This window comes from Carassius carassius, chromosome 15, assembly GCF_963082965.1.
Source record: "Carassius carassius chromosome 15, fCarCar2.1, whole genome shotgun sequence".
Taxonomy (NCBI): domain Eukaryota; kingdom Metazoa; phylum Chordata; class Actinopteri; order Cypriniformes; family Cyprinidae; genus Carassius; species Carassius carassius.
In genome coordinates, this window is record NC_081769.1 from 33,905,338 (window position 1) to 33,921,902 (window position 16,565).

General features: G+C 46.9%; 2 protein-coding genes across 2 annotated transcripts in view; one reads left to right on the top strand and one right to left on the bottom strand.

Moving 5' to 3' along the window:
* LOC132158945 (cyclin-dependent kinase 14-like) overlaps window positions 1–16,565 on the bottom strand; it is a 136,250-nt gene that overhangs the window by 35,196 nt on the left and 84,489 nt on the right. Inside the window, exon 11 of the mRNA XM_059568587.1 lies at window positions 1–50. This exon is cut by the window's left edge and continues 14 nt beyond it. Within this exon, the coding sequence (XP_059424570.1) occupies window positions 1–50 (50 nt within the window). The remainder of the gene's footprint in view (window positions 51–16,565) is intronic.
* LOC132158989 (stonustoxin subunit alpha-like) lies at window positions 11,015–16,004 on the top strand. Its single transcript, XM_059568635.1, has 4 exons — window positions 11,015–11,161; window positions 14,350–14,509; window positions 14,650–14,697; window positions 14,913–16,004. The coding sequence occupies exons 1-4, from the start codon at window positions 11,015–11,017 to the stop codon at window positions 15,428–15,430; spliced, it is 873 nt and encodes a 290-aa protein (XP_059424618.1). The 3' UTR covers window positions 15,431–16,004.

Below are 16,565 nucleotides of genomic sequence, written 5' to 3' on the forward strand. Positions count from 1 at the left end.
GGGAGAGAGTGAACACCTGGCCACGTCTCCTCCGATGGCGTCCCCAAAACCTGCACAAACACAGAGAGAGAAAACACTCAGTTCTTCAGAGAGAAAACAGCTGAAGGGCAGAGCAAAGGCAGAGTCTGATCGATCTCTGAGTAATATATCGCTCTGATGGACACCAGCAGGCCACAATGCTTCATTCACATGCACAAGTGTGTGTGTTAAAGAGCAGCAGTGCTGACAAACAGCAGATGCTTTTCGAAGTCTGAAGCTTGTAAAGAAACTGACTCAATTAAACACAAACTGTAATTGGAAGAAAATACAAAGCCATCAAGTCCTGTCTGATGTGTCTGAACTCTTACTGTCAGAATCATCTCGAACAACACAAGAGTTGGTTTAAAGGAAAGAGACACAATTTGACTAATGTCACTGGACGACTGCAGGAGATGATCTGCCAGAAACATGAGAAGATCCTTGAGATCTTTTGTCGCACTGATCAGAAATGTATATGTGTGTTGTGTACGATGGATAAACATAAAAACCCAGACACTGTATCTGCTGCAGAACAGAGGACAGAGAATCAGGTATTTAAAATTAGACACTGATGAAATATTGCTGACACTTTTTATGTGTTTATATCGGCATCCAAATTAACAGCTTGCAGCATTGCACACAGCACCAGAAATGAACAACAGCTGCTAGAAGAGTAGTATACTGTCTGCTGATAATGCACCATAAACCTTTATCAAAACAATAATTAATCAAATAGGCTTTGATTAAGCAAAACAACTATACACACACACACACACACACACACACACATATACAATATACTACTGTCAGACAGAAAAAAAAACCCAGAACAGAAAAAATGTCAGTATGAAGCTCTGTATCTGTATCAATTTATAATACTTATGCTTTTAGTGTGAAACACTCCTTAAACCTCTGGGGTCTGAAGGGGTTTGAGGGCCCTGGAGAAGTTTTGGAATGCCCTGGCATTTGTTTTTTTTTTCAGTTTCTTAAAAACAACTAAAAAACTAAAGTCTGATTACACTGTATTTGTTGGAAGGAACGACTGAGATAAGAGAGACGACTGAGATGCAGAGCACAAATTCTGTGTCGGGTCTCGGGACTAATCACCTGCCTTTTTGGTGTGTGTATGTATTTGTGGGTGTTTGGATGGTTTGACAGCTCACCGCGTCTGCCTGTTTGAGTTTTCCCCGCCTCCCTTGTTTCCCCGTGTGGCAGGGGAGGTGTGGTTTAGCGAGGTCTGCGACGGGAGAGAGAGTGAGGAGATCAGCGGTGGTAAGTGAGTTAAGTGAGAGACAAGTGACACCTGCTTCTCATTGCAGTGATTGGCGTGGGGAAGCAGTATTTAAGCCAGCTGGGAACCAGAGACAAACGAGAGACCTGAGGACTCGTGGGAGGAAACGACCGACAGAAAGCGAGAGCCTGAAAGTACCAATGTTATGATTTATGCGCATGTGGCGCGACTTTGTTTTCCGTTCTTTGATTCAGCATAATAAAGTTCCCACGAGCCTCAGTACGCCGACCCTGGTCTCCTTCCTTCTCTGCCATACGAACTTTATCACACTGGTGCCGAAAACCCGGGAAGGAAGGAGAACGACGCTGCCATGCAAACCCCGTCAGGATCATCGGGAACGCCGTTTGTGGAGCTCATTACATCGCTCGCGGGCCTGCATCAGGAACAACATCAAGCCCTGCTGGAGCTGCGAACCGACCACGAACATCGGTTTCAGGCAATGATGCAGGTCCAGCGGGAGGACCGCGAGCTGTTCCGGAGCATGCTGGACCGGGAGGTTCGGACAAGGTCGGCCTCCCCCAGTTCCAGCCCTGCTGCCCACATGCCTCTTACGAAGATGGGGCCAACAGATGATCCGGAAGCGTTCCTCGATTTTTTTGAGAGGACGGCCGAGGCGTGTGGGTGGCCGGAGGACAGCTGGCCGGTCCGGATAATTCCGCTGCTGTCAGGGGAGGCCCAGAAGGCTGCTCAACAACTGCCCGTCCAGAACCTCCTGGTATATGCAGACTTAAAAAGAGCAGTGCTCCAAAGGGTCGGCCTCAGCCCCGAGCAGCACCGTCAACGCTTCCGGTCGCTAGAACTGACCGAAGCGGGCCGGCCCTTTGTCTTAGCCCAGCAGCTCCGGGACTCCTGCCGCAAATGGCTGTTGGCCGGAGGAAGCGACGCCGAGACCATTATCAACACCATGGTGCTGGAGCAGTTCATCTCACGACTCCCGAAGAGGACTGCTCAGTGGGTCCAGTGCCACCGGCCGGCGTTGCTGGATCTGGCCATCCAACTGGCGGAGGATCAGCTGGCGGCGTGTTCCGGGGTCGGCGAACCCCTTCCATCTGTGTCTCTCTCTCTCTCTCTTCCCCCCCCCCCCCCCCCCCCCCCCACTAGGGTGGCGGGGAGGCCTGGGCCGGCCTGCTGGCGTTGCGGGGATCCGGGCCATTTCGTGGACCGGTGCCCGGTTATGGAGGTGGGGACGTGGGTCCGGATCCCGGACGACCCGCAGGCTGCCCCCGATCAAGCCGGGTTGTACCAAATACCCGTGAGTATTAAGGGGGGTACCTATCAGGCTTTGGTGGATTCAGGTTGTAACCAGACCTCCATCCATCAAAGCCTGATACAATCCGGGGCATTGGATACGGGCCGCGTGGTTAAGGTGAGGTGTGAGCACGGGGATATAGTGGAATACCCCATAAAAACCATAGGCATCAAATTTAGGGGACAAAAGCATTATGTGGAGGTGGCCGTTAGTCCGCGCCTCCGGCATCCACTAATCTTGGGTACCAATTGGCCAGCTTTTGAACAATTATTTGGGTGTTTAACAGTGGATGCCTCTGGGAAAAAGAGAGGCCCGGTTGGCGGGGCGTGCGCTCAGGTGGGAGAATCTGTACCCGGACCCAGTGGGGAAGCTTCAGGGGAACCGAGCGAGTTGGCGAGGCTAAACCTTTCCAGTCGCGATGACTTTCCCCTGGAGCAGTCCCAGGATGAGACCCTTAAACATGCATTCGAGCAGGTCCGTTCCATCGATGGGCAGGTCCTCCATCCTGACCGCGCGCTCTCTTATCCGTATTTTGCCGTTATTAAGGACCAGTTGTATCGAGTGACCCATGACGCTCAGACAAAGGAAGATACGGCCCAATTATTAGTACCTAAGAGCCGTCGGGAAATGCTTTTCCAGGCGGCACATTGCAATCCAATGGCGGGGCATTTAGGTATGACAGCCACGCTAAATCGTCTAATGACCCGATTTTTTTGGCCGGGCATTCACGAGAACGTCCGCAGATGGTGCGCGTCGTGTCGGGAATGTCAGTTGGTGAATCCACCGGCCACCCCAAAAGCGCCGTTGCGCCCTCTACCTCTAGTGCAGGTCCCCTTCGAACGAATTGGTATGGACCTCATCGGGCCATTAGAACGATCCGCACGGGGACATCGTTTTGCGTTAGTCATAGTGGATTATGCAACACGATATCACGAAGCAGTGGCGCTCCGCAATATCTCGGCGAAGAGTGTGGCGGACGCCCTGTTTCGTTTAATCTCCCGCGTGGGAATCCCAAAAGAGATTCTCATGGACCAAGGCACCGCGTTTATGTCACGCACGTTACGCGAATTATACGAATTATTGGGCATTAAAGCGGTACGGACCAGCGTCTATCACCCACAAACAGACGGACTGGTCGAACGATTTAATCGCACTTTGAAAACAATGATTCGTAAATTCGTACAAGAAGACGCGAAAAATTGGGATAGATGGCTAGAGCCCCTCTTAGTCGCTGTGCGCGAGGTCCCCCAAGCCTCCACGGGGTTTTCCCCCTTCGAGCTTCTTTACGGACGCCAGCCCCGCGGGGTGCTGGACGTCCTGAAAGAAACTTGGGAGGACGGACATTCGGATAGCAAAAATGAAATTCAGTATGTCATGGACCTGAGAGCAAAACTCCATACACTGGGGCGGCTCTCAATGGAGAATTTGCTTCAGGCCCAGGGCAGACAAAGCCAGCTGTATAACAGGGGAACTAAGCTCAGAGAATTTGCACCGGGAGATAAAGTGCTCGTATTACTGCCAACCTCCAGCTCCAAATTATTATCAAAGTGGCAAGGACCCTTTGAGGTCACACAGCGAATAGGCGATCTCAATTATGAAGTAGTACGAACAGACAGAGGCGACTCCAGGCAAATTTACCACCTCAACCTCCTTAAAAAATGGAGCGAAGAGGAGTCAGTGTTGCTAGCGACGGCAGTGAGCGGAGAGGAGGATCTCGGGCCAGAGGCGATCATTAAAGAAAAATCCCTCGCCCTGGCCCCGGGAGGGGATCACCTCTCACCCTCGCAGCTCACTGACATTGGACAGTTACAGTCCAAATTTGCAGACGTGTTTTCGCCTCTACCTGGTCGTACTAATCTGATTCAGCACCATATTGAGACAGAGCCGGGCGTGGTGGTTCGCAGCCGGCCATATAGATTACCTGAACACAAGAAAAAGGTGGTTCAGACAGAATTAGAGGCGATGCTGGGGTTAGGAGTAATCGAGGAGTCCCACAGTGATTGGGCGAGCCCGATTGTTTTGGTCCCTAAAACGGACGGCTCGGTGCGATTTTGTGTGGACTATCGCAGGGTGAACGCAGTGTCAAAATTTGATGCTTATCCAATGCCACGGATTGACGAGTTGCTCGATCGGTTAGGTACGGCTTGCTTTTATTCGACATTGGACTTGACAAAAGGATATTGGCAGATCCCCTTATCTCCCATGTTTAGAGAAAAAACAGCCTTCACCACGCCGTTTGGTTTACACCAATTTGTGACGCTTCCGTTCGGCTTGTTCGGGGCCCCCGCTACGTTCCAGCGTCTCATGGATCGAGTGCTGCGCCCGCATGCTGCATATGCCGCCGCCTACCTGGATGATATTATCATTTATAGTGGCGACTGGCAGCGGCATATGGAGCATGTGAGGGCTGTCCTCGAGGCGCTGAGACGGGCGGGGCTAACGGCCAACCCGAAGAAGTGCGCGGTTGGAGGTAAGGTATCTGGGCTTCCACTTGGGTCACGGGCAAGTGCGTCCCCAAATTGACAAGACGGCAGCAATTGCGACTTGCCCCAGACCCAAGACCAAAAAGGAGGTGAGGCAGTTCCTGGGGCTGGCGGGATATTATAGGAGATTTATTCCTGGTTATTCGGACCTCACTAGCCCCCTGACTGACCTCACTAAAAAGGAGGTACCAGATACGGTCCAATGGACGGAGCGGTGCCAACAGGCCTTTACCCGAGTTAAGGCTGCCCTGTGTGGTGGACCGCTCCTGCACTCTCCTAACTTTTCTCTCCCCTTTTTGTTGCAGACTGACGCGTCGGACAGGGGGCTGGGCGCGGTCCTGTCCCAGGAGGTGGGGGGGGAGGATCGCCCGGTGCTGTACATTAGCCGGAAGCTCTCTAAGAGAGAGGCTAAGTACAGCACCATAGAAAAGGAGTGTTTGGCCATCAGGTGGGCGGTCCTCACCCTTCGTTACTACCTCCTGGGCCGGGAGTTCACCCTCTGCTCGGACCACGCGCCCCTCCAGTGGCTCCACTGCATGAAGGATACCAACGCGCGAATCACCCGTTGGTATCTAGCTTTACAGCCATTTAAGTTCAAGGTGATTCACAGGCCGGGGGCGCAGATGGCTGTGGCCGACTTCCTCTCTAGGAATGGGGGGGGGGGGGGGGGGGCTGCAGGCCGGATGGCTCCCCGGCCTGAGTCGGGCGGTGGGGGTATGTGGCAGGGGAGGTGTGGTTTAGCGAGGTCTGCGACGGGAGAGAGAGTGAGGAGATCAGCGGTGGTAAGTGAGTTAAGTGAGAGACAAGTGACACCTGCTTCTCATTGCAGTGATTGGCGTGGGGAAGCAGTATTTAAGCCAGCTGGGAACCAGAGACAAACGAGAGACCTGAGGACTCGTGGGAGGAAACGACCGACAGAAAGCGAGAGCCTGAAAGTACCAATGTTATGACTTATGCGCATGTGGCGCGACTTTGTTTTCCGTTCTTTGATTCAGCATAATAAAGTTCCCACGAGCCTCAGTACGCCGACCCTGGTCTCCTTCCTTCTCTGCCATACGAACTTTATCACACCCCGTTGTTAACCTTAATTGCTCGCCACCTGTTCTCTATGTTCTTCTAATTTTTCCCCCTTTATTATTCCCTTATTCTCTGTCTATTGTCAGACTGTTGTTACTCGTACCAATAGCTCCGATCTTCTAGCTGTTCTTTGTACTCACCTTGTCGTGTCTTGTCCTCAGGCTCCAGTGTGTTTAGCCCCTTGTTCTTACAAGCCCAGAGCTCCTAGAAGCTTCCAGCTGTCATCCCTCCGGTCTCGGCGGTCATACGAATTACTGTGGAACATTACTCATCTGCTTTTGACTCATCTGCTTCTCATCCTCTCACTACGAGTGAAACCTGTGGAACGTGACTCATCTTCTCTGCCTCCTCTGCTTAAATAAAGCTTTGAGTTAACCCGCATCTGAATCCAGCCTGTTACTCCTGACAGAACAGTCTGACCAGATTATGGATTCAGCGGGATCTGATCCTCTTCGCTCGGCTCTCGTTCAACAGGGAGTTTTGTTAGGGCAGCATGCCACCCAGCTCAACACCACCGCGCAGGATGTGGACGCGCTTAGTGCCTGAGTCTCCGAACTCCTCACACGGGTGGATGGCCTTCAGCGAGAGGCAACGAGCCGGGGGTCCGTTCTTCACACCGGTATGTCCCACGATTCCGAACCCCATGCCAACAATCCGCCGGTCTACGATGGCGATCCTAACGCCTGTCAAGCATTTCTCTCTCAATGCTCGCTGGTATTTTCTCTGCAGCCCCGGCGTTACGCAAATGAAGAGACCAAAGTTGCTTACGTCCTTACACTTCTTTCGGGCCGTGCCCGCGAATGGGGAGATCGCGGGCTCCCTGTTGTGCCACCTTTGTGGATTTTGTTTGATCGCTCAGCTCAGGGTGACGAGGCGGCGGCCCAGTTATCGCGACTGTCACAGGGGAGGAGCTCTGTCACTGATTATGCCATCCAGTTCCAGACTTTAGCTGCGGCATGTGGCTGGAATGAGAGCGTGTTGCGCGCCCGTTTTCTTGAGGGGTTGGATTTCGCCATTGCTGTTGAACTCGCAGCCATAGAGCTCCCGCTGGAATTGGATAAATCTCATTAATCTCGCACTCTGTATTGAGGGTCGTCTCAGCCGCCATTTACGGCTTACACCACAACAGAAGCAGGAGCGTCTGTCGTCGGGGGCGTGTCTATACTGTGGCAAGGGAGGCCACTTCACCCTTCAGTGCCCGTTAAAAGCCAGGGCCCACCAGTGAGGCGGAGAGTCCTGGTGGGCACGGTTCTCAGTTCAAGCTCTCCTGCAGCACGCACTCAGCTGCCGTTCCAACTCTACAGAGTAGTTCTCACGCTGGACTCGCCCTTGTGGACTCAGGGGCTGAGGGGAACTTCCTCGATGCTGCCTCTGCTCAACGTTGGAGAATACCGCTAATTCCCTTGGTTAGTCCTGTATCAGCATGGTCATTAGCTGGCCGTCCCCTTACCACCATCACCCATGTCACACCCAAGATAAGCCTTCATATTGCTGGCAGCCATTGTGAGCTGATTGAACTGTTTATTATTGATTCCCCTAAGGCTCCTTTAATTCTGGGACACCCGTGGTTACATAAGCACAATCCACACATTGACTGGGTCAGTAATTCAGTTTTAGCCTGGAGTCAGTCTTGTCACGTGTCGTGTTTGGGTGCTGCTTTTCCTCCTGTCTCTGTGTCTTGTGTTCCTCAGGAGGATCCCTCTGACCTGACTGGTGTTCCGGCGGAGTACCATGATCTTCGGGCAGTCTTCAGTAAGGCCCGGGCCCCCTCGCTGCCTCAGCATCGCCCCTACAACTGTGCCATTGATCTTCTCCCAGGCTCTTCTCCGCCTAAGGGTCGTTTATATTCCCTTTCTGGTCCTGAGAGAGAGGCCATGGACAAGTATATACGTGAGTCACTTCAGGCTGGGCTCATCCGCCATTCCTCCTCTCCCGCTGGTGCAGGGTTTTTCTTTGTTCAGAAGAAGGAGGCTCCCTGCGCCCTGTATTGATTACAGAGGTTTGAATGACATTACTATCAAGAACAGGTACCCCCTACCTTTAATGTCTTCTGCTTTTGAATTATTGCAGGGAGCTCTGGTCTTCACCAAGTTAGACCTGCGCAACGCCTACCACTTGGTGCGCATTCGGGAGGGGGATGAGTTGAAGACGGCGTTTAACACCCCTTCGGGACACTACGAGTACTTGGTTCTTCCGTTTGGTCTTACCAATGCTCCAGCCGTTTTCCAGGGACTCGTCAACAGCGTGTTGGGTGACATGATTAATCAATTTGTCTTTGTGTATTTGGATGATATCTTGATTTTCTCCTCTTCTCTCCAATTACACACCCAGCATGTCAGACGGGTTCTCCAGCGGTTGCTAGAAAACCAGTTGTTTGTCAAGGCGGAGAAGTGCGAATTCCACGCTGAGTCAGTTACGTTCCTTGGCCACATTATTTCTACGGAGGGGATCAAGCCTGATCCCGCTAAGATTGAAGCTGTCGCCCAGTGGCCGGTCCCTGACTCCTGGAAGGCTCTGCAGCGTTTCCTGGGTTTTGCCAACTTCTACCGGCTATACATCAGGAATTTTGGTCAGATTGCTGCACCGCTCACAGCCTTAACCTCCACTAAGGTGTCCTTCAGATGGAACCGGGAAGCGCAGGTAGCCTTTGACATTTTAAAGTCCCGTTTTGTCTCTGCACCTGTTCTGTTGGTTCCAGAGCTCTTTTTCTTAATGTTTTTAATTGGTCCTTTTACGTTCAAGAAAAAAAAAACTTGAGGGTATCCTTTGCATGTTTTCTGGCAAACAGAGGACAATCATGTTCCACCTGTTTTACACACATTCCTTCTGCACTGCATATGCTGTGCATATTTTTTTCCGTGCTCATGTTAACTGATTTGAGCATTCACACTGCACGTGGTTCCAGGAGCAGTGCGTCTGCAGCAGTACAGAAATCATCTCTGCACTAGTCTGTTTTTGCTGTGCTGCACATACTGAATTAATGATAGTGATATTAATGCATTAAGTGATAATGGATTGTTCAAAGTAAATATGAACATGAATTGACACAAAAAATGTAGTAATTTCACAATTAATAGATATAATTCAAGTCTATGTTGCACAGTCAACACACGGCTTTTTACCTTTTATTTAACAAGGCAACAATGCACTTGTGGAGGTAGAAAAACAAAGTTCTTTAATATCTGCAGGATTGATTGTAATAAAGATTTCAATGCAAAAGAAAAAGAATGAGTCTATACGGTTTCTGTCTGTAATGCAGAGTCAGAGACGTTCGGATCCATTTACAATTTATTAGTGGAAGGTCAGATAGGCAGAAAATCAGACAACAGCATCAAGTACGTAACAGGATATCCAGGATCAGAAATGATTACCAGGCAGAGGTTGGGGCAAGCAGCAGAGAATCACAGGTGGTACAAACAATCCAAGATCAGACACGGCAGGAACCAACACAAGGAAAATGCTCAGAAATGTCAATCTGGGCTATACAAGACTTTGCAAGTCCAAACAGTGCGTGTATATATATATATATATATATATATATATATATTAGGGGTGGGAAAAAAAATCGATATTGCAATATATTGTTGTGCTCTCTGTCGCAATAAATAATCGATACACTAACGCCCAATATCGATATTTTATTACAACACAAAATGATTAATTTACCCGTTGTCAGTGTCACTGTCACTACCCAATATCTACCATTCTGTTTGCGGGGGGCGCTGTTCGAGTAAATAGGGGTAAAGTGGCGCAAACAGCAGCCGGTGAAGAACACAAGTTAACTAACAACAACAGAGAATTGCAGAAAAAAAGAGAAGCGAGAAGAATGGCGGAAAACAATAAAAAACTAATCAAAGACCCACACGCTAGTTTCCACTCTAAAGTGTGGAGACACTTCGGGTTTTATGAGACAGTCGACGGAAAGGCACTGGATAAAGTCTATGCAATCTGCATGAACTGCTTTGCAAAGATAAAATATAACAGCAACACTACGAATCTGCAAATGCACCTCGTTCGCTATAACGGTGAACTACTCTCAGGTGATAATGAGGGCAAACCAAGTCAGCCGACAATCACTACTGCGTTCAAAGCAAAGCTCCCCTTTGGGTGGCCGAGGGCACAGAGTATCACTAAGTCCATCGCCGAATTTATTTGCAAGGACCTTCGCCCTTACAGCGTGGTCGAGAATGATGGATTTTGCAGAATGTTGACAACACTGGAACCGAGATACGAGATACCGAGTCGTCGGCACTTTACAGACAAAGTCATCCCTGCATTGTATGCAGATACCAGAGACAAAGTGGAGGGTGAGCTCCGGTCTGCTAAACGTTCCTCAAGAAGAATATGCCTTGATGTGTCCACTGTTTACAGTAACTTACTACTGACGTTTCAGTATTATGGTTTACACATGTTAATGTTCATGTTGTTTTGTAATGTTCATGCACTTTTATCTGTCTAGATGTACAGTGTTAACATTTAAGACCAGGAGGCAGTGAGTTATTATGCAAATGCATATTTCTTTGCACAATGTTGGAAATGTTGGCATTAATAAATGCATAAAATTTCCTTATTCCTTCTTTTTCTTTTCAGCCACATATATCGTGATATATCGTTGATGAAATTTCTTCCAATATATTGAATATCATAGATAGCGCGAATCGTGATATTATCATATCGTGGACCACATATCGCCACAGAATTGAATCGTGAGTTACCTGTATCGTCCCACCCCTACTATATATATATATATAGATATATATATATATATATATATATATATATATATATATATATATAGGGACGTGGTAATGGGGAACACCTGGTGGTGATTAGCCCTAACTGAGAACAGACAAGAGTTCAGGTGGGAGGTGGAGCGGAGGCAGAACAGGGGGAGGTATGGAGGGCCAGGTCCATGTGGAAGTGGATGGACCAGGGAGGGAGGTAGAGCTGGCGGAGCAGGGTGCCAAGGTGGAGCAAAGAGCCAAGGTGGGGATGGCAGACCAGGAAGCCAGGGTGGAGCTGAAGAACACCAGTGAGGAGCAGGCAAAGCAGAGAACCAGGGTTGAGACTGGCTAGGCAGGAGCCCACCAGGGCGGTGTAGGGGGAATAGAAGCCCACCAGGGTGGGGCAGATGAAACTGAAGCCCACCAGAGCAGAGGACTGAAGCCCACCACAGCCGAGCAGATAGGACTGAAGCCCACCAGGGCAGAACAGAGGACCACCACAGTGGAGTCGATGGCACAGGAGAGCAAGTCTGGTCAGGTAGGACTGAAACAGATTAATGGTGGCCTCCGTGGCGGTGATAAGGTGGGTAGAAAGCTCACAGATGACCTCTGTCATAGCCATGACAGGACGAGAGTTCACAGGTTGATACCACTGACACCTCTGGAGGTTCTGCAGCAGATGCCACCACTACCTAGAGAAACTGCAGTGGAAGCCATCGCCTCTGGGGACACAGCAGCAAGCGCAACTACCTCGGAAGGTTCTACAGCATTAGCTGCAACCTCTGGAGAAAAAATAATGAACGCTACCACCTCTAGATTTTCAGTGGTGGTGTACGCAGCCCAAACGCAACAAAACAATTCCCATCATGGGAAGCACTTCAGACTGGGGAATCAGTTCTTGCACAAGAGGGGTTAAGCGTGCTGGTTTTGGGATACCAGCTGCATGTGCTGACACTAGCATTGAATCCTCCGAGCTGGATGCAGGTCTGGAAGACTAAAGAGCTTACCTCAAGGCTCTAGGTGCAACAGACTGGGAGTCGAGTCAAGTCAAGTCACCTTTATTTATATAGCGCTTTAAACAAAATGCATTGCGTCAAAGCAACTGAACAACATCCAGAGCGGGTTCTGGACCGTTCTTGAGAGGAGCAGGCTTTGGATTGGCGAACCTTTTGTGCTATGGTGCCGGGTTGGCAGCCAGCTTGCGCAGTGGCTCTGGGCTGGCGGCCATCTGCACTCGACAATGTTGGCCACCCCCCAAAAAATTTGGCGTTTCAACACTCGTCCTCTGCCTCACCCACAGTGAATGGAGAGCCACACAACAAAAGAGCATAGTCCATGATGTCCCTCAACCTGCCATTAAATTCCCCTCCAGGCAACTATGATTTAATGGGTTCATTAAGTCCAAAATGAAACAAGTCCTTAAACAAAATCTCATCGTACAGTGGTATTTGATAAGACAACTCACAGAACTGCTGTATGTAATCCTCAACAGAATCTATGGTTTACTGGATCTATGGTTGAGCTGGATGGGTTAAATGCGGACATAGATTTGGTCTCAGATATCTCAGTGACGAGAGGATGCTGGGCTCGTGGATCCTAGTATGGAGAAGTCTTGTGTAATGTATAGTCAGAGACTTTCGGATCCCTTTGCAGTATTTATAAGTGGAAGGTCAGATAGGCAGAAATCAAACAACAGCGTCAAGTACATAAAAGGATATTAAGAATCAGAAACGATTACCAGGCAGAGGTCGTAGCTGGCAGCAATCAGCATAACAGAGTCGAAACAAGAGCAATGGTCAAAGGGGCAGGTGGCAGAAAATCACAGGTGATACAAACAATCCAAGATAATACACGGCAGGAACAAACACAAGGAAACTGCTCTGAAATGTCAGACTGGGCTAAACAAGACATTGCAATCACTGAGAGTCCAAACAGAGTATATATAGGGAAGTGGTAAACACGGTCCTAAACACGGGATTATGGGAAATTGAGTTAAGACACCAAATGCAAGAGTCCTGAGTGGAGTGCCCTCTACTGGAGTTCATGGGCACTCCAACTGATGATCTAATTAAAACTTACGACTGTCAGTGGTAAGTTTTAATTTAAAATATTCGTGATAGTCTACTTTTAGCTTAAAGTTCCCCTGTAGTCAAATATTTTATCACTTAAGACTCATCTCTGATCATCAAAATGACATTTAAATGTTTTTTTCTTTTGAAAACGTATCATGCCTTAAAATAGCTTGAATGGAACTCTACACCCTTGCCTAATTTAATATATGCGGATCTATGAATACACAAATTAGCTCCACCTCCACTAGCAGCTACTGCCTCCTGATCCACTGAACTGTAGTAAATGCGAAACAATGACATACATGGATTATTACTGTTAAAACCATGTGTTTACTAGCGGACAACTACAGTGAATACTGTTACATTCGTTAAAGTTATTTACTTGATGATGTTGTGTCCTAAAATGCCTTGATGACTCAAATGCAACCATTTGAGATTTCCAATTTGCATACATGCGTGAAGTGCAGTCGCCAATGCGGGAGAGCTGGGTCTGACTCCAGGCTACTTTTACACTGTTGCCACGGTTTATAATGTAAATTATGGGTTCTAAATTCACATTTTTTTGGTCTAATTAATTTTTTGGTTTTGTGATGCTATTGGTATATTTTGCATGCTAGTGATAGGAATCTATCCTTTGATGTGATTGGTTATTGAATTTTGTGTTTTAAACCACATTTCTGGGACTGCCATCAGGAAGCTGCAGTTTTAAGGAGAAAATAATAATAATAATAATAATAATAATTCCTTACATATTTATAGCACTTTTCTAAGCACTCAAAGCACTTTACATTGTCAGGGGGTATCTCCTCATCCACCTAATACTTTTCAATGGTGTTGATTAATGGTTTGGCACATGGTTTGTCTAAAAGCAGATTAAAAACATCACATAGACAAATAAACAACAAAAAAAATTGGTAAACAGCCGCGGATCAGAAGTGGACTGCAAACGTGTCCTGTGTGAAAGCAAAATGAGTCTGTGCTGCTTCTGCACTGCATACGTAAAGCGCATTGACTGCATACAAACTGCAAACATGAGTTAGCCACAGTTTCAAATAAAAGCCAGTCTCTCTTTGATACATTGTCAGTCAAACAGAATCTTTGTGAAACACGACTTTTATGACTTTTTGGGCTTACGTTGTTCAGACATAAGACTAAACACAATTAAAGACTATTAACACAATAGACATGTAGATTGAGAATGAATTATTGTGATCACTTGGAAATCACATGTAGCATTAGTTTAAGTGTCAAATGTTAGAATGTGTTGCTCTAATGTGATGTAATGAATGTGTGAAGAATGAAGCGGATGCTGTGAAAATGCTGGATTGAGGAGAATAAGTAAAGATCAGTCAACAAGAGCCACACAAATTTAATGTTCCTGCAGGTTATTGGGTGAAGTGTGGAAGTGATGAGTTTTGATTTCTGTTTTCTGTAGAGTTTCCAGTCTCTCTCAGCACCTCCTGAATCTACAGATGGAAATGATGATCCCTTAATTTTTCTCTTATCTTCTGATGGCTTGAAAGAATATGTTCTTCAACTGAGAGACAAACTGGAGGATTTCTGCAAAGAGAAGATCAAGAAGATCTCAGACAGAGGTAAAGTCCTGGAGATTCATCTGCTCTCAGAAACCAGTCCATCATCATCTCATATCATGGAGAACATCATATCAGAAATGTCTTAGGAATGAATTCAGGATCATGAGAATCACACTGTTCATGTTTGTTGATTTCCACAGAAACATTTACCAACATTGTTCTCTGGACCAGGAACGACTTCCTACAATGTAAGTCAGTAAGAAAACAAGCAGAAAAACTGTGTGTGTTCATGTTCTTCTTGTAGAAGATGACAGAAGAGTTTAATAACTGATGATGTAAATGATGATGTACACAGATATCTGTACTGATTCACTGATGATACACTGAACATGAAGAGTTCAGCTACACGAAAAGATCAAACAGATTCATAATTCCTGATTCTGATGTGTTTTATCTCCATCAGATTACCATCAACTCACTCTGGATCTGAATACAGCATATAAAAACCTGGGTCTGTCTGAGAACAATGGAGTGATTACTAACACTGGCATAGATCAGTCGTATCCGGATCATCCAGACAGATTTGATGTGTGTCAGGTGTTGTGTCGAGAGAGTGTGTGTGGACGCTGTTACTGGGAGATTGAGTGGAGTGGGACTCGTGTCTTTATATCAGTGTCATATCAGAGCATCATCAGGAAGGGTTTGGGTGATGAGTGTTGGTTTGGATTTAATGATCAGTCCTGGAGTTTGCGCTGCACTTCCTCCAGTTACTCATTCATACACAATAACATAAAAACTGCTCTCCCTATAAAGTCCATCAGCAGTAGAATAGGAGTGTTTCTGGATCACAGAGCAGGAACTCTGTCTTTCTTCAGCGTCTCTGACACAATGAGCCTCATCCACACAGTCCAGACCACATTCACTCAGCCGCTCTATCCTGGGTTTTGGTTTGGTTGTGGATCATCAGTGAAACTGTGTTGATGAATCAGAATAGACTGACGAGAGATTCTACCCATAATGCTTTGAGCTACACGATGAATCAGTAACAGTGAGATGTTATAGAGTCTCTTCTTTTCTCTTCATGACATTAATATTGCAGCTGAACTTCTGTCAGTGAAATAACATGTCAGAATAAATGTGTTTAAATCCTCATATAGACAGTGTTTGAGTCCTGTTGAGTGACCATGTGTTTCTGTGCTTTTCTCAAACTCTATATATGTTGACTAAAATCAGTCATTAGTTTTTAATGTACTTTCACATCTGTGAGATCATATATACTTTAAATATTTTCAGTCTTTATTCTTCTCATACTGTGTAACATATAATCATAGTTTTGTATGCAAGGCTGACCTACCTCCCATGTTGCTGTTAAGAACTGATAAACAAGTATGGTGCATATTTGGTGCACATCACTCTTACTTGCACACATGGTACACCCGGGAACTGGGATGTATGCCAATGCTTGGGAAGGCAAAGAGTTGTTATTCCTGTGCTCTGAACCACTTTGCTACTTCTCAACTGACACTTGACTAGTAAGCGACATTAATAAAAGACTTCTTCTCCACCCTGGACTCACTCCCGGTCTCTTCATTCCTGTTTCAACATTCTTAGCGGTCACCTCATTCATGATCTATCACATCAGTAATTACTTTTATGGGATTGTAAATTAAAAGCATAAGGTCAAATGGTTCATGTAAGATCCTGTGAACCCTGAAATAACATTTACATCATACACTATTCCATTAGTGCCCAGACTACACTGTGACAACTGACTTTTGGGCAGAAGAAAGAACAAACACACACTATATAACAGTTCATCCTTCAGGTATCTGTCTGTTACATATGTGTAGTACATATACTTAAGTGTTACACTGTATTTATTGGCTTGTCTAAGTAACATTGTACTATTCTATTCAGTTTCTCTTATATTTCTTGTTAACTGTTCTGACTAGCTCAAGCTTTAACAATAATTTACTTACGAAGTAATCATGATGTTTAATTTATTTGTGTTTGGATTGATCTTTTATGTTTCTGCTGTTTTTTGAGACAAGGCTTTATGTTATTTTTGGTCCGCAGTGGCCTTTGCCTTGGAACTCTCCCATGGATGCTGTTATTG